Source organism: Macrobrachium rosenbergii, chromosome 59 (genome assembly GCF_040412425.1).
Source record: "Macrobrachium rosenbergii isolate ZJJX-2024 chromosome 59, ASM4041242v1, whole genome shotgun sequence".
Classification (NCBI taxonomy): Eukaryota; Metazoa; Arthropoda; class Malacostraca; order Decapoda; family Palaemonidae; genus Macrobrachium; species Macrobrachium rosenbergii.
Window position 1 is genome coordinate 7578958 of NC_089799.1, and position 23827 is coordinate 7602784.

A 23827-nucleotide genomic window follows, 5' to 3' on the forward strand; every position below is an offset into this window, starting at 1 on the left:
CAACAAAGCAACGAGTATGAATAAAAAAAAAATCAATTAATATATCCACCAAAATTAAAAACGCAGATTTTTCAAAAATTGCTAAAGCTCAATTTTTTTCCTCATGAGATTGTAAAACAATAAACACGGTAGACTGACTTTCATGCTTAGAAAGCGAGCAGCTGAAGGCATCATAGAAAATTTTGTGAGCCTGCTTTTTTTGGTTTTGGAAAGTGTAATATCTTTGAAAGCATTGCTGTTGTAGTTTTTATCAAATTTTAAAAGAATTGCAAAGCTCTTAATTCTGTATGTCACGTAATGATTTTCTGCAACTAGTGTCAAAGTTCAATTTCTTCTTCTTCTTCTTCTTCTTTCTTCTTCTTCTTCTTTTTCTTCTTCTTCTTCTTCTTCTTCTTCTTCTTTTGTGAAGTGATCCGTGGTTATGGCGCCCTTGACGAGAGCCTTCGCCTGCTGCAGGTTGCAAGTTGTAGGTTGCAGGTCGTAAAGTCGGTGGGGGGTATAGCGGAGGAGCCGCTGACAGCCTGTTTTGTCGGTGTATTTTGGGTGGGTAGGCGGCGTTTTCAGGAAGGGGTTGGATGAGAAGCCAGAGGAGGTTGTGTGAGGTAGTGGGGTTGAGGGGTGGTTGAGGGATGGTTGAGGGAGGGTTGAGGGAATGTTGAGGGATGGTTGAGGATAGTTGAGGAGGGTTGGGGGAGGGTTGAGGAAATGTTGAGGGAGGGTTAGGGGATGGTTGAGGGAGGGTACAGAGGGTTGAGGGTTGGTTGGGGGAGGGTTGATGGTTGAGGGAGCGAGCATTCGCGCGGCGATGGCACCAGCAGTTGAAGGAGGAGAGAGAGAGAGAGAGAGAGAGAGAGAGAGAGAGAGAGAGAGAGAGAGAGAGGTGGGCCGGACGAGCCAAGCCAGTGTGAACTGTGCCACCACAGTGAAAGGTAGTGGCTCTGCTCTGCCGGTGTTGTGTTGGTGCCATCCATCGCTGGGTTATCCCCCCCTCCTCCTACCCCACAATACCCAGGGACCTCCTATCCTTCCTCTATTCCTCGCGTACCCCTCCCCCTCCCTCCTCCTCATTCTTCTCCTCTTCCTCCTCCCCTTTTATCCGAGAAGCTCATTTATAAACGTCTGTTGGACACCACCATAAGATAAAATGTTCAAATCTTAAACTTTATTATTATTATTATATATTATTATTTTCATTACTGATTTTCCCCCCTCCTCCTCCTCCCCCTCTAATGTAAATCTTTATCAGTTTTCATTAAATGTCACTTTCATCTTTGGCTCCTTTGAGTGTTTTCTGGTATATATATAAATATACACTTGATCTTGACACTGGTTCCAAATAAAAAAATAAGTAGTTTGAAGAAAAGTGGTGCAACGAGAGAAGTCCCTCGTTTTGCTGTGTTGGATGTGTCAAATTACGCGTCCATTCTATTTGTACTCCCAAAAGGTTACGTGATGTGCAACTTTCATGGCCGACGTCTGCAAACAACAGACTGTAAACAATAAATTCTATGGGTCAGCTGCAAATATCTTCCTTGAGTCTCGAGGTCGCATAAAACGATTGCTTGAGAACAATTCATTATTTATCGCGCGACTCCAAATCGCTTTTAGTTTTCGAAGTCTTGTCTGTTTAATGAAATATGAAATCAATTATAGATTAGGACTGAAACGCGCTGTAATTTCGTAATAGCAATAAAAAAAGATTTGCCGTAGTTAGAGTGAAAATACTAAAATCTAAATACAATTTTCACGAATTTTTTGGTGGCCTACATTCGATGAAACTTATTAGATTATTGGTACTACACCATTACAAGGTTGAAAGCAGTCAAAATTAATTATGAGTGAAAATGATTACGGCAGTTAAAACGCGATTAAAGGAAAATTTATGCAAAATTTAATATGAGGAATTATCAGTCAAGTTGATTTTTTATTAGTCTGTACATCAAAATGAAATACGCTTCATAATCTCTCTCTCTCTCTCTCTCTCTCTCTCTCTCTCTCTCTCTCTCTCTCTCTCTCTCTTTCATTTCTAAATTCATTTATATCAGGAATAGTGGTTAGACGATCACATTCAATTTTTGAAGTAAAAAATAGTTATTCATTTCAATTATGTAATGCTGTAGCTTTGAGTAATAAACTTTTCTCTCTAAAAGATTGCAAATTAACCCCTGAATTTCTTGCAAAGACACTCGTACGCACAATTGCGACGCGTATATGCGTAACCGTATGGTTCCGTACACAGACATGACATGACAGCCAGTGGGACCAGCACACGCAAACACAGCGTATCATACGCGTATCGCGCCCGACGTTGGTCAATGTGTGTGTTTGTGTGTGCAAGAGGACACGAGAACAGATCGATAAAATAAGTCCATTAACCATTTGACCTCGGCTTCTCCGCCAAGTGTGTGTGTTTGATCGTTTTCTTCGTGAAGAGCTTCGTCTTATGTACAGCAACTGCAGTGCAATGCCAAACCTCCAATAAATAGAATAAAAATTTGCGTAGATGTGAGGAGAGATCAGCGGGAAATCCTGTCACTTTGGCACAAGCAACAGGTGAGTGGATTCTTCGAGGGAAGAAGAACTCCTGGCTCCCGTTCCGCCCCTTCTAAAGAGGTTCCTCCTCCTCCTGGGGTTCGCTCGTCCGTTCCTCAGGACCAAACGCTGAACTCTGCACCTTCTGCTCCTTAGTCTTCGTCTTCTTAGACGGGGCTTATAACGGATGTCTGTAACGAGCGAAGGATGCTGTGAGAGACCCGTTCGTATCGTTCGCGTTTTGGCTTCATGTGGGGAAAGAATGAATGCATAGCGGGTGAAGGGAAGAGGCGGCTCGTCGATGGTAAGTTCATTTATTGTCAGTTTAAAATAGAAAATGTATATAGAGAAAGGAAAACTTATTCAGATTTGCTATATATATATATATATATATATATATATATATATATATATATATATATATATATATATATATATATATATATATATATATATATATATGTCTAATCCACAGACCACAGACTAAAATAATGTAGTAAAATTCATGCAAAGAAATGTTATATATATGTCTCCTCCACAGACCACAGACTAAAATAATGTAGTAAAATTCATGCAAAGAAATGTATTGTAAATGGAGAGGTAGAGACAGAGACTGAGATGTTATGTACACGGATGCCCACTTAACCATTATTGTTAATTTTGTGTATGTAAATAGACAGCAAATATTAATAACGTCAGGATTTAAAAATTTCCCAAATGCTCGTGATATGCAAGTTGCAAAGCTCCTGTATATCTTCACGAGAAAATGTATAAATGTCCTCGTTAATCAGACCCGAGTGTGATCGGCGAGTGCACTGCATCAGTCAATTGCAAAAGCGAGAAACCAATAAATCCTTCGGATTGCAGATGATTGTTTCAGTAATTCGTTGTTTTTTGTTTGTCTATCCCGCAATGGGATTATTCTGAATATAATGCAGTGCCTTGTTTAATTTAATATTTTGCTGGCTGCGACCATCACTTATTAATAGGTCTTAAACACGACTGCATCCACGGAACATTTCTCTCTCTCTCTCTCTCTCTCTCTCTCTCTCTCTCTCTCTCTCTCTCTCTCTCTCTCTCTCTATATATATATATATATATATATATATATATATATATATATATATATATATATATATGCATATTATATATATACACATATACATGTATGATATATGTTATATATATATATATATATATATATATACATTATATACACACATATATATAAGTATATATATATATATATATATACACACACACACACACACATACATATATACACATTCACACATATGCATACTATATAGGGAGAACGAGTGGAAAAAGTTTAAATTGCGTCACTTCCTGGCGATGCGTATACCACCTTCCTGGAGACGTAATGTACTCCATATGCACGTATTCACCGACGTTTGGAGCAGCTCATTAATTTGTCTTTCCTTCCTTCCTTCCTTCCTTCGGGCATCATTACGTCCATCCGAATCTTTGTTTCAGTTCAATCCGCTTTGCTGGCGATTACGCCCGTCCTTGTCATCAGCGTGTGTGTGTGTGTAACCTTGTCAGGCCTAATCGCTTCCTCTTAAACAGGGCATATAATGCAAGGTCTATCGGCATTCGTTTGGGCAGTATTCTCTTTCGTCCCGCTTGACAAACACCGTCCCAGTAACCTAACGATTCTCTGTCGCTTCTCTGTACGTTGATAGTTCTGCTCGTTTTTTATTCGTTGTGTAATAGCGATTGTGATTTTGTGATTTTTCATCATACTTGTGTAGCCTAATCGTGATTGTGCAAACGTTTAAAGTTCGTAACAATTATCATTGGAATATAGGAAGACACGCGTCGTTATAATTATACTTTGCAAGTCAGTTTTACTTTTTTTTTTCTTCATTGTGAAATCGTGATTGTGATTTCTATTTTAGTTTGTAAGTTATCATTGGAATGAATACAAAAAAAAAAAAACGCATCGTTATAATCCTACTTTGTGTATATAATCCGGCGCAAGTGTTCTCGAACATTGACATGTGTTGTTATTACGAAGGTGTCGGATCTGCGCAAGTTTAGTAGTTTGCCGATAATTCAAGAATGAAAACTCTCTGGTTAAAAATTAAAAAGATGGGCCGTTATTTATATCTCACCTAGTTTACGGATAATTTTTTTACGCCCATGTTTCTGAGGTGTTGTGACGCCAGTTTTAGTAGTCGTGAATAAATCAATCACGTCCTTGTGTATTAACAAAAACCACGTTTAAAAGAACGACTCGGGAATGTGGTTTTCTTCGAAGAGATTAGGTTTGACTAGCTGTACATTTTTAGTTGACAGAACACTGCAGTTTAGATTTACTATGCAGTAACTGTTGTACGTGAAAGAATAGAAGTGTTGGTATATAGTTCAAACCTTATTATATATTGTTATATCGAAAGTTAAGATGGATACTGCTTGTAAGTACAAAACGTTAACATTTGCGGAATTACTTTAAGACAAACCTAATTATTTCAAACAATTTTACAATGAGAAATCAATACCGTATACCTGCCTGTTGCATAATACCTGTTGAAGAAATAATTTTGGGAATGACATTCAGTGGTAGATTTGCTATTTTCCCCTGAAAAGAACATCGTCAGCACATTCATGTAAAGAGGTTTTTCGTAAACACCAATGAATTATTCTGCATAGATTTCTTATGCTGCCGACTGATCTACTGATATTTGCCTCAAATGCTGATTTGAAATGTATTGACGAATGAAAGGTGGTAAGGATTATTTGCATACAAAAAAAAAAAATATTCCATGTTGATTTGAAAAAGAGGAAAGTTCATGGGTTTCACGAGTAATGGATGTCTCTTAAAAATAAAACGAGTTTTTGTAATGTTTAATATTCTGTATGCTGGCATATTCTTCAAATTCCGTGTCATTTGTTCTTATAGAAGATGAGAAGGGGGTTAAAGAGTAATTTCGTTTATTGAAGATAATTGTACGGCGATGTTTGAGTTATACTTCTGTTAGTTACTTGTTCTCTTTAACAAGTGATGGGAGGGGGGAAAAGTAATTTCGTTTATGGAAGGTAATTGTATGGCAATTATCTTCACTCAGACATTATGTGAGAAGCAAGGGATTGGCAAACATGATGAAAATGATACTTAGGGAAGCTGAATATAAAATTGTACTGGGCGCATTTTGCTAATTGACACTAGAAATGGAGAGAGAGAATTTCAAGGAGCATTAGTAGGATACGGATTTGATTCGAAAAAATCTTCTTTTTTTTTTTTTTAAGTCGCACAGGTAGCTAGGTGTTATGAGCCTTGGTTTAGTGCATGTTTGTTTTCTTTAGATATTGCATGCTGGAATGATTAATATAATACAAGCAGAATATATATATATATATATATATATATATATATATATATATATATATATATATATATATATATATATATACTTCCACGTGTATATATAATTTTATATATGTAATTATATATGTATATATACTGTATATGTGTGTGTGTATGTATGTAGTCTGTAATGTATGTGTGTGTGTGTGTGCGTTCGCGCGTGAGCTGGAGATCACAAGGAAAAATTTTATTCAAGGTAAAAATCCTGACCGGTCTTGCGTTTTTAATTAAGACATCACCAAGAGAACTGGGGCATAGTATTAGAAATTTCCGTTTTATTTGCTATGGCGACTGCACAAACGACCATAAAAAGGCTGGAAAAATATTAGCACGTGGAAAAACGAGGAACCATTATCTCATAAGTGCACGTTTAACAAATATTGTTTTGTGCAAACAGATGGGCACACACCTTTCGTTTTAACACCGGCAAACTGCACTTCGTAATGTGTATACATTTTACGTAATATTCCGTCTGAAATGTATTAATAAAGTTTATACATTCATATTCATACAAAAGGTATTTTTTTATAATTCGAGTTATATTTCTTCAGAACATATTATGAGAATTAACTAGCTTTTTAGCAACTTTTTGGTTAATAGCATGATTGTTGTTACTGAAGCAAGTGAAAATTGCAGTTATTCCTTGCCTATATTAGGCCATTTTTATGCTCTTTTGTTGTTGTTTTTCAAGATTTTCTGTAGCATAAAAATTATCACCTGACTTTCATGTCCATGGGGTTTGATGCAGACATTCTTAGGTACCATTAGGCAAGTTCTCTATATAAGTTTTTTCATAGTAGTATTGTTCTTGAATTTCATATTAACGCTAACATTTTTAAGTAAACTTGGAGTATCTTTGATAAAAGTATTACAATATGATATAAAAAAAACATTTTTTGTGTGTGTTATAAGTTTCTGTATTGTTATTTTCATGTAAGATTCTTTTTCTGCCGCTGTTAAATACATCCTCGAGTATATCACTATATATTTTAATTTCTTGCCCGTGTTTCCTAATCGCATCTCATCAATCATCAATTTAGTCAGGGCTGCGTACACGTCATGCTCTTGAAAACATGGGTGGATGAACGTGTTTCTCTGCCTTGCTTCTGCTGCTAGATTAAAAGGTGGTAGTTTGTCTGCAAACACTAAAATTTGAACCATTATCATCCCTTGTGCACTAGCAATTCGAGGATAGGCTCTAGTCATTTTGCAGCTTCATGGCGGATTTTTAGTTTTCTGAAAAGAAAACTATTGTCTGTCCGTCCGCACTTTTTCTGTCCGCCCTCAGAACTTAAAAACTACCGAGGCTAGAGGGCTGCAAATTGGTATGTTGATCACACACTCTCCAATCATCAAACATACCAGTTTGCCGCCCTCTAGCCTCAGTAGTTTTCACTTTATTTAGGATTAAAGTTATCCATTATCGTGCGTCTGGCAGCGATATATGATAGGCCATCACTGGGCCGTGGTTAAATTTCCATGGGCTGCGCTCATACAGCATTATACCGAGGCCATCGAAAGACAGATCTATATTCGGTGGCCTTGATTATACGCTGTGCAGAAAACTCGATTGCGCCGAAGCGCATTTTTTACTTGTTATCGGTGGAGCTAATTCAGTTAATGTACCAAAACTATATATTTATATTTTTGTTCCCCGTCCAAATGCGTATCATGTCGTCAGCGTACCTGATCTATATTTCGCTGCATCGATTAATTTGCTTTATATACTTATTTTTTAAGATACTGTATTTTAAAAGATTTTTAAAAGATTTTTTAAAGAGATACTGCTTTTTAAAAGATTCCATTGTTCACGTTGCGTAAATTGCGGAAGCCTGAAGTAGTTCTTGCAATGCCATAGCGAAATTTTGAGGGTAATACTTCACTGAGTGAAATTTAACTTTCTCTTACACATTCTAATCAACTCAATATGCGCTGAGAGAACGTTACAGAAAAACATTATCACATATTATCATAAGATTCTTTGGTGAATATCATGCTATATCGGAACTCCCAATCGTAAAATCATTATTGATTATTATTAATCATTGTTACACTGTACATTGTTCAGTTTATTCATTAACCCTCCATAGAACTTGTCAAAAAGATCAGTTAGGGTGCAAGAATGGTTCAGGGCGTTTAAATATCGTTTGGTTATATTGAAAGAATGGGTAAAAGAGAATGGCACAGTGTTTGTGAATGAGGGTTCAACATACTGCTGGTGGCCCTTCTGTGGGGGTGGTTGATTTGGAAAGGTTTTATGCACTTGGGGCTCATCCACGATTCAGCATTTGAAATGAAAATTTTGCAGTGATTGTTTTGTATCCTGGATCAGGGTCAATGATTGTATTTTTATTGTATTTTTATTACATAAATATATATATATATATATATATATATATATATATATATATATATATATATATATATATATATATATATATATATATATATATATATGTATATATACATATATATATATATATATATATATATATATATATATATATATATATATATATATATAGGTACATAAATACATAATTATGTATATATAGGTATATATTCATATATATAAATATATGATATATACATATATACATACATATATACACACACATACATTACAGTTACCACGATCACGGGACTAATATACTGAAAATTGCAACTGAAAGTAATGAAGGCCATCAGTACCTATAGCATTTTCTTAAATTGTAATGTACACTAATTCAGGATATATTACTTGAAGGATTTTTACGCTGAATTTACGAAAGAACAAGGTTCAGATGACTTGTATTACTTTGCTGCTCTTGCATATATATATATATATATATATATATATATATATATATATATATATATATATATATATATATTTGTGTGTGTATGTATATTGTATAAAACACCGTTACGTAATTATAGTACATGCGTAAGTCCACAAAAAATTCATGTCCCAGTCATATGAGATTTCATCGATTTACTAATATCCAAATCTTAAAAATAAATACCTGTACTTGTTTCTTTTAACTATTGCATCAGGGTTAGGAAATTGCCTTTGTGTAGCAACCTAATATTTTATACAAAGCAGTTCCTGCGTTACTCTTCCAAGAACAGGTTTCCAGTTCCTGTTCGCTATTTATAGACAGATAGTGACTAATAGAATCCTTTTTGGATCAGTGAGCAAGTTGAAAACCTCCTGCGAGGAAAAGCAGATGTTCAAGAAAATACGCGATTAAATTTTAAAATAAAAGTAAGAATTAATGAGTAATGGTCATTACCGGAACTAAATTTCACTAGATGTGCTCTTACTAGAAACAAGATAGAAAATAAATAATGCTGAAAGTAAAAAAATGAAGGAGTTGTGATTATTAGCAGAACAAAATCTAACTAGACGTGCCCATACTAGAAGCAAGATATGAAATAAATAAATTTACAAACAGCGTCAAAGTTTAGCTCGGCTAGAACCTTTTCTCCTTGAGAGTTCTCCTCACTCCTTGCATAACTCATTCAGAATATGAAGTACTTGACGTTCTTCAGGGCTGATCTAAGAAACGCTGTGTTCTCTCGCCTTTTGCACAAGGTTAAACACACCGCAATTGTTCTTGGCCCAGTTTTGTTCCGACAAGTGTCTCGTGACACTGCTTTCGCCTTTCTTTTCCGGCTGCTTGTTTGATTGTGCTTGTTGATTGAGCTTGATGCCAGTGTCACACGAGGAGTCAGTTTGCTATTCATGTATGCTTATATAAAAGAATGAGTGGTTGTGGTTGTGAAATGCATCTTTTTGCAATGTTCCATATAAACTAAGCAATCGCGAACGCAAGCAAACATCTACGCTCACACATGACAGAGCGGGAGGACCTAGAGATTTAAATTACTTTAGCTAAAGAGTACTGGACTGCATTCCCGTTAAGCTCTCTCTCTCTCTCTCTCTCTCTCTCTCTCTCTCTCTCTCTCTCTCTCTCTCTCTCTCTCTCAACACACAAATATGATATATATACATGTATATATAATTTGTATACTGAAAAAAAGAGAGAGAGTTAAAAGGGAATGCAATCCAGTACTTATTTCTCCTTGTTTGTATGTATGTATGTATGTATGTATGTATGTATATTTATAAAAGTTTATATATACATACAGTACGTGCATTGAGAGAGAGAGAGAGAGAGAGAGAGAGAGAGAGAGAGAGAGAGAGAGAGAGAGAGAGAGAGAGAGAATAGGCAATCCAATATTTATTTATGCATGCACATATGTATATATGTAATTTATATGATATATAATTATATACAATATAAATAATATAATATATATATATATATTATATATATATATATATATATATATATATATATATATATATATATATATATATATAAGCCACAATTATCATTAGATATGTAATTCACTTCACGTTGCGAATAACTTACACTCGAGGGAAATTAGAGTCGATGAGTAATTCTGCCTTTGCCAAGATTGAACCTGTGCCTGTTGGCTGAGATACAGTGAATAGCAGTCGACTTACCTCGTATCTCAGGAGAGATATGAGATGTATTCGACTCTGCTGCTACATACATTCCTGTCGAATTCAGGTTCGTGACCCAGAATTTAAGTCAATCCTTCTCCACTGTGACGGCCGATTGCTAAGTTTGTGACACTTGGCTAATTATGAAGTTTTGTGACCAGTACACATGTGACCTTCTCTCTTTATACTTACAAATATCAAGCCACAAAACTCAGCGTAGTTCGCTTTACCTTTGATGTAGCTTTCAACCCAGGGGGAATTATAGTAGATTATATTGACATCTAACCCGGACATCAGAATAATATATAACGCATATAGACGTGTATGTATATATATATATATATATATATATATATATATATATATATATATATATATATATATATATATATATATATATATATATATATAAATATAGAAATAATCAACACACAATCACGTGTGGAACAGAAATAAGTTTCTGACTCACATCAGGGTCGAACCCAGGTCTTTTAATTGAAAGGCAAGGGTGGTGCCCACTAGGCCATACAAGTCGTTTGATCGAACCCAGCTCTTTCAATTGAAAGGCAAGGGCGCTACCCACTAGACCATACAAGTCATTAAAATGACTTGTATGGCCTAGTGTGCAGCGCCCTCGCCTTTCAATTGAAATACCTTTTAATGACTTGTATGGTCTAGTGGGTAGCGCTCTTGCCTTTCAATTGAAAGACCTGGGTTCGGTCCTGATGTGAATACATGAACTCGGTTAAAGATACAGACACCCGTGCACACACTTAAACACACATATATTCATATTTAACACACATATATATATATATATATATATTTATATATATATATATATATATATATATATATATATATATATATATATATATGTATATGTTTGTATATGTGTGTGTATATTTATGTGTGCATGGGTGTGTGTATCTTTAACTGAGTTCATGTGTTTACAATCGCACTGGAAAATTCATATGATTGTCAAAGAACGCATGACGAAGTCAAAGGAATTGTAAAGGTGGTTCACATCTATACAAAGGCTGGGGTGATTGTAAAAGGAATATATACTTAAGCTTCTGTTATTATTGAAGATTTGCGTCGTATGTAATGATCAATTTGTTTGTCATTCGATCTGTGAAATGAAGTAAAAATGTCTACGCCATATGGTTAAATATGAATAGGACTCCAATTTTAATTCTTGTTTGTTCTTAAGACAACACACACATTCACTCTCCGTTCATATCTTGTGCAAAATAATTCTTCTGGAACATTTTATAAGAGTTCATAGGAAAATGTTCAGAAAAGCAGTGTTCATTTGAAATTCAGGAATTAAGCAATTAAAGCGGGCCAGAAATGAATGTTGAGTAACCGAACGCGACCCGAAATCGGTCCATTTGTAGGTTATAGCTCTCAGACCCTGATATATTCAAGGACATTTTTTTTAAGAGTTACCTTCAAGTACGTACTAATTGATTCCTATCCGATTTGAAACCTAAGTACCATGAAAATCCTGGTTCGTTCAATTTCGCCCCCGCGTTTAATTCGTTTCATCCGGGTTATATGTACTGTATACTGTTCAAGATATTATAGGAGAGAGTTAAAAAGAGTTTCGGTGGTGAGAATTCCATCGCTCGGAATTCCCGCCTCGTCAGCACGTTAAAGCGGCTTGAGAGGTGATTCTGGCATCGGAGTATGGAGGCCCGTTTTAAATGAATATATAAATAAAATTACAGGAAAAATTGGAAATACAATCTAAACCCATTCACTCGCCCTGCTTACGCCTTTGCAAGTCGACACTAAGCAAGAGAAACATGGTCATCATCATCATACGCAGTACGCTCTGCTACGATGGATGCTGGAGTATCAGGTAACATTGCAGTGTTATTAGTCGTGGCATGTGATTTATCCGAATTTCGCAGTATTTCGTTAACAATATTAACAAGAGACCCCGAAGCAGTTTGTTACGTAATGGATACTTCACCGAATTTATTTATCGCTCTGCGTGGGAAGTCGGTGGGAGTGTTTACAATATGGTTTTAAGTGATTATTCTTTCATGTTCATGGCACAGATCTGTAATGAACAGTATTCGTAAGCTGGGTATTACTTCAGGGTGTTGGTATAACAGTGTATCATGTAATTACGACAGTCCAGATGAGAAGGGCTTACAGGAATTTAGTCATGCAATTACTGCCATGTCCCAGAGATAAAAAACGCTGTAAGGTAACATATCTTAAGTAAGATGTTGGCAATTAATAAGCTACATGTGAATAGATATTCTCATCGTTGGTCTTAACGAAATAAAATTCCGTCATCCGGTTTCATAAGAAACAGCTCAAAGAATTAATAGTTTTCACACGTGCAAGCGTTTTTTTTTTTTTTTTTTTTTTAAATTTGACAAAAAATTAATATGAATTGCACCTGAATATAAACAAGCGCGGAGCATCAGAAACAGCTCAAAGAATAATAGTTTTCACTTGCAAGGTTTTTTTTTTTTATTTTAAATTTGACAAAAAATTAATGTGAAATGCACCTGAATATAAACGAGCGCGGAAAAATTAAGAGTATTATGTAGATTAGAGATTCGCTGAACGGAAAATGACGTCGTTGAGATTTGCAAATATTCAAACCACAAACAAAAAAGGGACGAAAAAGCACAAGAATGAAATGTACTATTTTCAGAGTGACGCAGCTACTTGGGAATTGGGAATCTCGTTTTCCTTTCCATGAGAAATAATAATATTTTAAAAGCCTCTGTAATGATATAATAAGCAAAAAAAAAGCAGTGTCCATACAGTTGATGCTCTGTGTTTAATGGCTAGCCTCCCTCCCCCCCTTTTTTTATAGAGGGTGGAGTGAAGAAATGTTTGACACAAATGCTTGGAGTTCAAGAAAGCGAAACTGAAAGATTGAGAAATACTTGTATGTATATATGTGTATATATATATGTATATATTATATATATAATATATATATGTGTATATATATACATATATATATATATATATATATATATATATATATATATATATATATATATATATATATATATATATATATATATCACGAGCAAGTTTTTCACAGAAATAATTTCTGACTTGCATCGGGACCGAACCCAGATCTCTCAAACGAAAGGAAAGGTCGCTACCAACTGACCCACACATGTGAGTGAAATGGGTTCGATCCGGTGTGAGTCGGAAATTTGTACACATACCCACACAAAAATATATATATTTTTTCACCTGTAGTTATGTGTGATAAATGAATCACGTACAAAAGTGATTATAATCATATACATATAAATTATATATATGTATGTATGTATGTATATATAATCATTCACGTTTTATCTCTTTTCTTTCTGTCATATTCTCTACCTGTCTTTACTTACTTACATATGTGATTTCATATCCTAGTAGAATCCTGTGTGGTCATAATTGTGTGTGTACAGAAGAATACAAAAACTCCATTGACGTTTGCCTTTAACTTTGGGTTTAGACGCAGACGTAACGAAAATGCATTTTATTTTTGTGTAGGTATGCTCAACCATATCGGCATTTGGCTGCCCTGGGGGATTTAAAAAAAAAAAGAGAAGAAAATACGGTCTGTTCTCCATGAAAAATATTTATTAATTTCTTGGAACTGTTACCTTATGTTTTATTCACTCTTCCATGAAATGTTTTACTGGCCTCTCATATATACTTTCAGTTGCTTGCCCGCGCGCACGCGCACGAACAAATATATATATATATATATATATATATATATATATATATATATATATATATATATATATATATATATATGTGTGTGTATATGTATGTATATGTGTGTGTGTGGTTTGCGTGTGTTAAATAAGTCCTGTCTTCTTCAAATTGTACCCAACAGGCGAACTGTACAATTGTATTTGGGAGGAAACGGTATTAATACACAGTCGCCGTGGGGCGAACTACTGTATACCACCGGCCATTGTCCTCCGGCATGTAAATCTACCCCGTGTTTGAATACGGGTTGACATCTGCATGAATCCAACGAAATTTCTCACGAAGTTACCGGGCCTCCATCCTCATCTGAATAGTATCCTTGAATTGTATCCTTCAGGATAGCGCCAGATGGCTTGGCAACTTTCATCCTTGCGTTTTAATACATTTTTATCTATTTATTTATTAGTTTTTTTTCTTTTTTAATAAGCGAGATCTCCTCATTCTGTATTTCCCTTGACTTTCTCTTACTTCTTCCTAATGAACACCATAATATTCTTTGGAAGCTTGAATTTCAAGTCAGTGGCCCCTTTGGTGGGGTTGTTCCATATGAATAGGGCTCATCTTCTGAGTAATAATAATAATAATAATAATAATAATAATAATAATAATAATAATAATAATCTATTCAAAATATGTCCGGGATTGTGGTTTTATCTCGGTAAATCATACTTCAGATGACACTGGGCTGTTTCAGGTATTTTGATCAGGCTGGAATGTGAGGAAGGGAGAATGTCTTCATCCTATGCTTGTCCCAGTGGAGATATAAAAGCTTTATTAATCTGTGGAGGCTTTAGAGTAATCTGCACGCGTCAGCGATTTTCTCAGTTGCAAATCAGTTTTAGGTTACGATCCGAGAATAGAAGTTGAGATCTGTAAATGTGTTTTCCTTTATTCGTTCGGCTTTTACTTAATTTCGAATAAGCAGATTGAGATTAGTGACATCTGTTGCCCAGAGGAGTAAGCTAAGATAAATATCAGAATTACTGTGAATTACGGTATAGTGAAGGGTCAGGTAAACGAATGAAAAGTTATGTAAACGATTGATGTTGAAAACTGAATATTAGGACGAAACTGTTTGGGGTGGGGGGGGGACGTTAACATGCGTAAAAAAGTACTTAAACATTCACGTGCAATTATCTCTGCTGATATAACTTTTATTAAATGTGTAAATTAAGGAAAGGGCAGGAGGCTACTGAGTAGTAAGAAGGAGATCAGTCATTATGTAAAACACGTGTGCACTCTTCCTTAGCACGTAGAAATAAATGACTCTTTATGTTGCTCATAAGTCTGCATACGTGCGTGCATGTCTGCTGCCCGGGAGTCCAGGCGAACGAGTGGAAAATCTGGCAGTTCGAAATAGTGGGTTAGCAGTCCGCACACACACGCACGCACACACACGCACACACACACACACACACACACGGTACTTCTAGAACGGAATTGATTGAATTAAAACTGTTTAATTTCTTGAAACATCATTCCGGACTTAGCGGTACACACACACACACACACACACACACACACACACACACACACACAACGTTTTGAAGAAAACTGAAGGAGCTTTCAGTAGAGAGTGGTTATTGGAGGCACGCACACTCCTTGTCTCCCTGGGTAAGAGGGCATTTAGATTCCACAGCGATTGGCATCTCCTGGGGCAGTCATGACCAGGTGGTATTGCTTTACTGCCACACATATAACTCGGAGAAGCATGGAGTTAAGCAAAAGTGAAAGATCTTCATTAAAATTGTTTTTAGCCCTCTGTCAAACTGAACATTTTTCTAAAGAAAATATTTGTCATTAATATGTATCTGATTAAGTTCTGCATGATATCGAAATGTAACCATTATTTTAATTTATATTCATGCCCGTATATGGTATTGAATCTGAATGATTCATCATTAATTCGTGGTTTTTGTTTTGATGGTAAATGTCAGGTTAAGTGAATAATACTGTCTTAACAATTTCAAAAACAGTATTATAGAAACAAAATTTGGTTTTGATATTCTTATGCTTGACTCATCAGAACGCTCTAAAAACGTAAAATTAACATCAGCAGGCGCTGGTGATGTCAGGTGGATTTTATTTGTACGGTAATGATCGTGGGCCTAAATAGCTTCAGTAAGTGCACAATTATCCACTCCCTGAGCATTGACATTTAATGTCACTTGAGCGCCAGTGTTTCTTTTTTTTCTCTGCTGTTATTATCAGCAAACAGATTTGCAAAATGTCAGAGAGGATGGAACGATACCAACATGCACCTTACACTTCGTTAGATGGTGTCTGTATCTTTCATTTGGAAGACATTTTATGTTGAAATTCCGCCTATGTAAACAGTCTATACATATCGATATAAGGGAGCTATTCGTGTTCATGAACTAATCTTTCCATTTTGAATGATCTTTCCACGTAATGTAAATAGGCTATACATACCGGTATAAGGGAGCTATTCTTGTTCATGAGCTAATCTTTCCATTTTGAATGATCTTTCCACGTAATGTAAACAGTCATAGACATTCATATAAGGGAGCTATCCTTGTTTATGGACTAGTCTTTCCACGTAATGTAAATAGCCTTACATATTTGCATAAGGAAGCTATTCTTGTGTATGGACTAATCTTTCCGCCTAATGTAAACAGCCACAAATATTTATATAGGGGCGCTATTGTTGTTTGTTGACAAATCTTTTCCACGTAATGTAAACAGCCACACTTATTTATATAAGGGGGCTATTCTTGTTAATGGACTAATCTTTCCACGTAACGTAAATAGCAATACACAATTTTTATATAGGGGCTATTATTGCGGTTCCCTTTAGGCGGTTATTACTGTTTGCACTGGAGGAAATATACTACCAGATTCATATGCATACACTGTTTGGCAAAACAAACAATGATAATAATAATAATTAAGAGGAAAATGCCCCTTGTATTTAGTAGCATACTGACCTTCCTTCCAGTTGTTATTGATTACCATTTCTCTGACCTCATTTTGCGTACCCTGAGTGTATGTTCAGGCTGTTTGTTTTTTCCATATTCCGTCTTTAAAAGCAAAGCCGATGTTATGGAAAGCAGAGGAGAATTCTGCTGTATGGTAATGCAAGTATCCTGTGATCAGTCACTGAAAACCTGTTATCAACGCTTGTAAATATCCTGCTAACCGGATTGAAGAAAAAGTCTCTCCTCACATTTTAAGTCCATATCCAATTTTTTAAATGGAAAGGAGTATGGAGTTGGTAGCCAAACGCGGGTGTTCAGCCCAGATCGGGGGAAACAAGATGAGAGAAGGCTGTGAGAAGGTGGGCAGGTCAGAAAACGAAAAGAAAAAAGCAGGAAGGGCCGTTTTCCACAAAGTAAATCAATGACAAGGACGGTACACGATTGATACGAGTCAGACCTCCTTAAACTCTTCAATAAGTCACCAGACTAAAACCTCTAAAAATGGACCGAAACAGCATTATAAAAAGGTAGGCACAACATACGAGTATCTTGATGCTAAGAGGAAGAAGATCGAGAGAAAGGATAAGTTAGGACGAAGTCATTGGCCGGTCACATCACCTTTATAAAGCTCAGGTAACTCGGACACAAAATGAAGCGCACGAAATACGGTAATTAACGCCAACCGAAGCTTTCGTGAAGGTTGCTAGAGGGAGAGAAATTCATGCCTTCTGGTTATTAAACGTCATCTCTGAGAGACTTATTTTGTCCTTCTAAAAACGCCATCTCTTCCAGACAAGCTTGAAGGAACTGAAACCTCAAAACATTGGTACATGCGATAAGTGTGATTATATTTTCTCCCAAAGTAATTTTTAAAAATGTATTAAGAGAAACTGATAGAATTGGGTTTGGAGATTTTAACTTTGAATTTTGATTCGAATGAACACAAAATCAAAATTAGTAAGTGGAGAAATCGTAATTTACACAAAGTTTTACAAGTAACTTTGTTCCTGTACGGTTTAGCTTTCTTTAAAAGAAAACTATTGTGCCGGCTTCGTCTGTCCGTCAGCACTTTTTCTGTCCGCCCTCAGATCTTAAAAACTACTGAGGCTAGAGGGCTGCAAATTACTATGTTGATCACCCACCCTCCAATCATCAAACATACCAAACTGTAGCCATCTAGCCTTAGTAGTTGTTATTTTATTTAAGGTTTAAGTTATCCGTAATCGTGCTTCTGGCAACGATATAGGACAGGCCACCATCGGGTCTTGGTTAAAGTTTCATGGGCCGCGGCTCATAGAGCGTTATACCTAGACTACCGAAAGAAAGATGTTTCCGGTGGCGTTGATTATATGCTGAGCGGCTGTACAGAAAACTCGATTGCGTCGAAGAAACTTCGGCGGATTTTTCACATGTTTATAGATTGGCGTTTATAATCCTAATTACATTTCAAACTGACAAAAACCCAGTATTAAAAATAAACTATATGCCATAAGCATCGTTACAGTCATCATCTTCAGTGATTATTAGCGAAGACGAAGAGAACAATTCCAAGAAATCTATTATATATAAATGGTAAAAGCGTAATTACAATACCATTACAGAAATATCGGTGATAATTCCGGGAAGTGCGAATGATAAAGAGACTAAGCAATTTTATTCAGACTTTTATAGGAAAACGAGTCTAATTTCTTTCGTCTGCTGTCCAGGGAACGACTCCTGACGGTATTGGAGTATTATTCTTCAGCTCACAGTAATAGATCGGTTGGCTTCTCCATTTTCTTTTCGAAATGGAAGTAAGAAAATACGGTCCCTGCAGACACCTTGGCAACTAAGTGGAGAGAGAGAGAGAGAGAGAGAGAGAGAGAGAGAGAGAGAGAGAGAGAGAAATTATTTTCTCATTTGGTGTATAGAGATTCTTGGACCTCGACAGCACCCGGTAGCAGTTCACTCAAGAGTTTCTTTTTATTTTTTTTTTTATTAAAGATGTCAAGGAGAGGAATTGTGTAATATTGTCTTGGATATGACATCAGACATTTATACCTAAATTGTTACACGCACATATTGAGCCCGCTTTGTCTTGTTAGCTGCTATAAGGGACAACCTAAAATGACAGCTCGAAGTTATGGTCAGATTAGAAATGACGCAACGCCTATATGCGCTAAATAACCATTTGCCAGCGTGAGTTCTTAAGAGGCCTTTGGGGGACACATCTATATATAAGGAGTTTATTATGTTTTATTTGAAAAGTTCGTGTACTCAGTAAATGCAAATCGATTCTTGGTGTGTAACAGATTCATATAAACAATTATTTTCCTGAAGGATTTCTGTTCATCTAAAATGACAGTTTATTAAACGATGAAAATGATCGATAGGGGACTGGTAAAAGGTTAGCATTCTTTTAATTATTATGTAAGATGATGTATTTCCAGGATTTAATGCTACTAGGAGGAGCCCAAAGATTTAGTATCACTTATCCATATAATTTTTATCGTCTTACAGATGTAAATCTTCTTTGGATAAAGATAACACAATTACTTTATAAACAAAATGAAATTTTTGCAGCAGGCAGTTGAAATTTTTCAAAAATCTACTTTTCGTGTAATATATATTACAAGAAAAGCAGATTTTGGAAAATTTCAACTGCCTGCTGCAAAAATTCCATTTTGTATATAAAGTAATTGTGATATTTATATTCAAAGAAGATTTACATTTGTAAGACGATAAAAATTATAGATAAGTGATACTTTAATAAATCTTTGGCCTGCCCCAGTAGCACAAAATCCTAAAAATCCCATCACCTTACATAACAATTAAAAGAATGCAAACCTTTTACCAGCGTATTTAAAATTGTTCTTTATCATAAATCGTAGACACCTAAAGTTGTTAATTATGAAAGAACGTACAGAGAGATACTGATACATTGAGTTTTTCTTCGTTGGAACTATGCTCTAATTCTTTTATTAATTAATAACGTAGACTGAAGTAGGAAATAATACATTATTTATCATCAGTATATGCTATAATATTGGCAGATGTAATCCCAACATTGTAGTCATAGTTCATGTATATAAAGCATTTATAGATAGGAGAAGAGGAGAAGCTACCCATGGTTAGTTGTCTTTGCATAACGGTGTCATCTATGGAGAAAAACTCTCCAAGTTTCGATTGTCCATAGAAAATATCTATTTTACTAATTATTTTGGCGGCTGTTGACTTCCATACTCCCTAAGGTTATAAGTTACTTTAAGGAAAAATTTTTTTTTTTTTTTTACTTAACGTCACTCCCGCCTTGTGTTCCATTAGTTTGTGAAGTAAATCGTCGTTGCTTTTACTACTCGGCACCCTGCAGCGGGGTAGTGCCGTCAGTGCATCTCATGTGGTGCACTGTAGGCATTACTGAAGGTTCTTTGCAGCGTCCTTCGGCCCCAAACTGCAACCCCTTTCATTCATTTTACTGTACCTCCGTTCATATTCTTTTTCTTCCATCTTACTTTCCACCCTCTCCTAACAGTGGACTCTTGGTGCAACTGCGAGGTTTTCCTTGTTACATCTTTCAAGACTTTTTACTATAAATTTCCGTTTCAGCGTTGAATGACTTCATAGGTCCCAGCGCTTGGCTTTTGGTCTAAATATACATTCTATTCTATTCTACCACTCGGTAGCCTCCGAGAAACAGTAGGTTCAACCACTTTACATTCTGTATTTCCCCTGTCTCGGTTGTTCCCGGAAAATGCCGGAAAAATATAAAATTCCAGAAAAAATATATTCCCGGAAAAAGGAGAAGAAAGAAATAAAAAGGACAATGAAGCCAGATAAATTCTCTGTCGCTTGCAGCAAGATCTGTCTTCCGAATCTTAATAGGAATGTCAGAGCCTGTTCCAGGCTTTTTGGCGCATTTCAATTCCACTCTTATTTTTAACGCTGTGAAGGACCACTTTACGAGGAGTACTCTTGCCTCGGTGATGTCACTGTATGTGCATAGATTGTGAATGTAGTTACGTAAACAAATGGGAATTATTCGCCGTTTCAAAGATATCAAAGTATGAATAAAAAGGATATGAACCTCTTTTAAATAGTCCGTGAAACAGTAGTAGAAGGCCACTTAATGCTCTGTAATTATTTGCATATATATATATATATATATATATATATATATATATATATATATATATATATATATATATATATATATATACATATATATATTATATATATATATTGCTCTCTTAACGTGACCTAAAAATTACTTCATATTCTTGCATTTGGACCTAAGTCTGTAGTGACAAGCGTATCCAAGAATATGAAGAAGTCGAGAAATTATGGAGCCTTCTGCTTATTACAATTACGTACGTATCTAGAAAAAGTGACCAGTATACACTGTATACACACGCATTATAGATATATATATATATATATATATATATATATATATATATATATATATATATATATATATATATATATATATATATATGTAAAATTGAATCACGAAAATATGGAACATGATGAATATATAAATAAAATGCCACGACGGAAAGTGAAACGGAGTAGTGCTAGGCCCTTCGACTTACTGTCATTTACTTAGCAGACATTGCCTTTATATATATTATATATATATATATATATATATATATATATATATATATATATATATATATATATATATATATATGCGTGTGTGTGTGTGTAGGTATGATGTATATTTATGTGTTGTGCCATTAACAGAAGCAGTGCTGAGCACCTGAAAATAGACAAGCCATGATCATTATCATTCTGACCAATATACTAAAGTGTGATAGTGTGATAGTTACATAATCCAGTGTTGCAAGCAGTGAAAATTAGCGAAACGCGCCAAAAGGAGAGAAAATACTGTTATGTTGTCATTGCATATAAAATTTATTTGATGGAACTGATTACATGCGACGGTAAATCCGTGAAAATGTCCGTAATAGGCTGCGATGATTATATAGAATATTCAATTCTTTTCCATTGAATATTAAAGCATTTGTTATGGATAAACTGGTTATGCGCAACACGCAAATAGAGAGAGAGGGAGAGAGAGAGAGAGAGAATGTTTGCGTTTATGCTAATTTTATGCTAATTATATTGCAGTTATATTGTAGATAAGCTTTTATCCTACACAGATGCAGATTAAGATGTGCGCGAATGACTCATCACTTGGCAGTGTTATATCTTTTCATAGCTTTCATTTCAGTTCACTAAAATACTGTATTTTATTTTTTATTTACAGTGAACGTCATTAATATTTACGTTCTTACGTTCGTTGTAAAGTGCAACAGTTATTGTTATATCTGGTAATAACTTTTGATAAACAGATTTCGAGGTGAATTCACTCATTTTATAAAGATTACCTGTGATGCAGATGTCGCAGAATTATGTTTGTGTATTTACTTTAATATTTGAATGTTATACATTTTGGGTAATTTGTCCTGACTGTAATATACAGATTTTCCATGTCGGTCACCAGACACGTCCACTGGATCATCTGTTCGGTAATCGTCAGCTCCTGACACTCAAATGAATAAATTTGTTCCCCAGTAAGGGGGTAGTGTAGTCAGTGCACCTCATGGAGTGCACTGTAGGCATTACTTAAGGTTTTTTGCAGCGTCCCTTCGGCACCTATACTTAAGGTTTTTTGCAGCGTCCCTTCGGCCCCTAGCTGTGCAACCCCTTTCATTCCTTTTATTGTACCTCCGTTCATATTTCCATTCTTCCGTCTTACTTTCCACCCTCTCCTAACAGTTGTTGCATTGTGGAACTGCGAGTTTTTCCTACAGTTACGCCTTTAAAACTTTTATATTCCCAATTTCCTTTTCAGCGGTGAATGGCCTCATAGGCCCCAGTGCATGGCCTTGGTCCTAAATTTTATGTTCCAATTCTAATGCCATTCTCTCCTAACAATTGTTTCAATATTGTTTTCACCACTGAATGACCTCATGAGTCCCAGCGCTTGGCTTTTGGCCTAAATTTTATATTAGAGTTCCAGTTCCAAAAAATGTTTGAAAATGAGCGGAAAGGTGCTGACTAAGGGTTCAAACAAAGTAAAATAAGAAAATAAATAAATAAAATTCATATATTGGTGTATGACTATTTGCATTAAGCTCAGCTTTTCTTGGAACAACACCATCCGTCTTTCTCATCGGCATCACGAGTATTAATTCATCCACCGCGTTTGGGTCAATACGCAGTTACTGCAGTAATTACTCCTCTTGTTGAACTTGGCCCTGGAAGCAAATCCCCCCGATTCTCCTTCCAAAGGGTAATTAGAAAGCGGATGATTCCACATCGCCGTTGCAAATGGCATAAGGCCTTTCGCTACGAACAGGGGATACGGATTATTATTATTATTATTATTATTATTATTATTATTATTAAATTGTTCCGTTCCGTAGATTTGGCGGAAGGGATTAGTTGGACCTGTTACATGATTCTGGAGCGAAAAGTGCAATGTTGTTTTGGCGTAATATCAAGACCCATTCTTATTTATTTATATTTTTTGTTAAATTTCTCCAAAACAGGGACGAATATGTAATAATTTATAAGCATGTCTTTTGCAGCATTATGGAATTAGAATTGGAAAATAAATTTGAGGGCAAAGGTCAAGCGCTGGGAGCTAAGAGGCCACTCAACGCTGAAAATAATGTTTAAACTATTATTTGGAGAGGGTGG

The 23827-nt window shown here is 35.5% G+C and overlaps 2 protein-coding genes across 15 annotated transcripts in view; one reads left to right on the forward strand and one right to left on the reverse strand.

Moving 5' to 3' along the window:
• Positions 1–324: 324 nt before the first annotated feature.
• Positions 325–795, reverse strand: LOC136837444 (UV excision repair protein RAD23 homolog). Its single transcript, XM_067102223.1, has one exon. It carries the CDS (start codon positions 793–795, stop codon positions 325–327), a length of 471 nt encoding a protein of 156 aa, XP_066958324.1.
• Positions 796–860: 65 nt separating this feature from the next.
• Positions 861–23827, forward strand: part of LOC136837726 (octopamine receptor beta-2R-like) — a 355532-nt gene continuing 332565 nt past the window's right edge. For 8 of the 14 annotated variants that reach the window (XM_067102631.1, XM_067102626.1, XM_067102630.1 and 5 more), the window contains exons 1-2: positions 906–956; positions 2151–2836. The gene's annotated coding sequence lies outside the window, so the exon portion shown is untranslated. Of the gene's footprint in view, positions 957–2150; positions 2852–23827 lie in introns of all 14 variants that reach the window. The other 6 variants (XM_067102627.1, XM_067102633.1, XM_067102640.1 and 3 more) reach the window with 3 other exon arrangements.

What these genes read in the sequence shown, in the direction of transcription:
- LOC136837444 (XM_067102223.1), bottom strand. Translation starts at nt 795, where the DNA reads ATGCTCGCTCCCTCAACCATCAACCCTCCCCCAACCAACCCTCAACCC.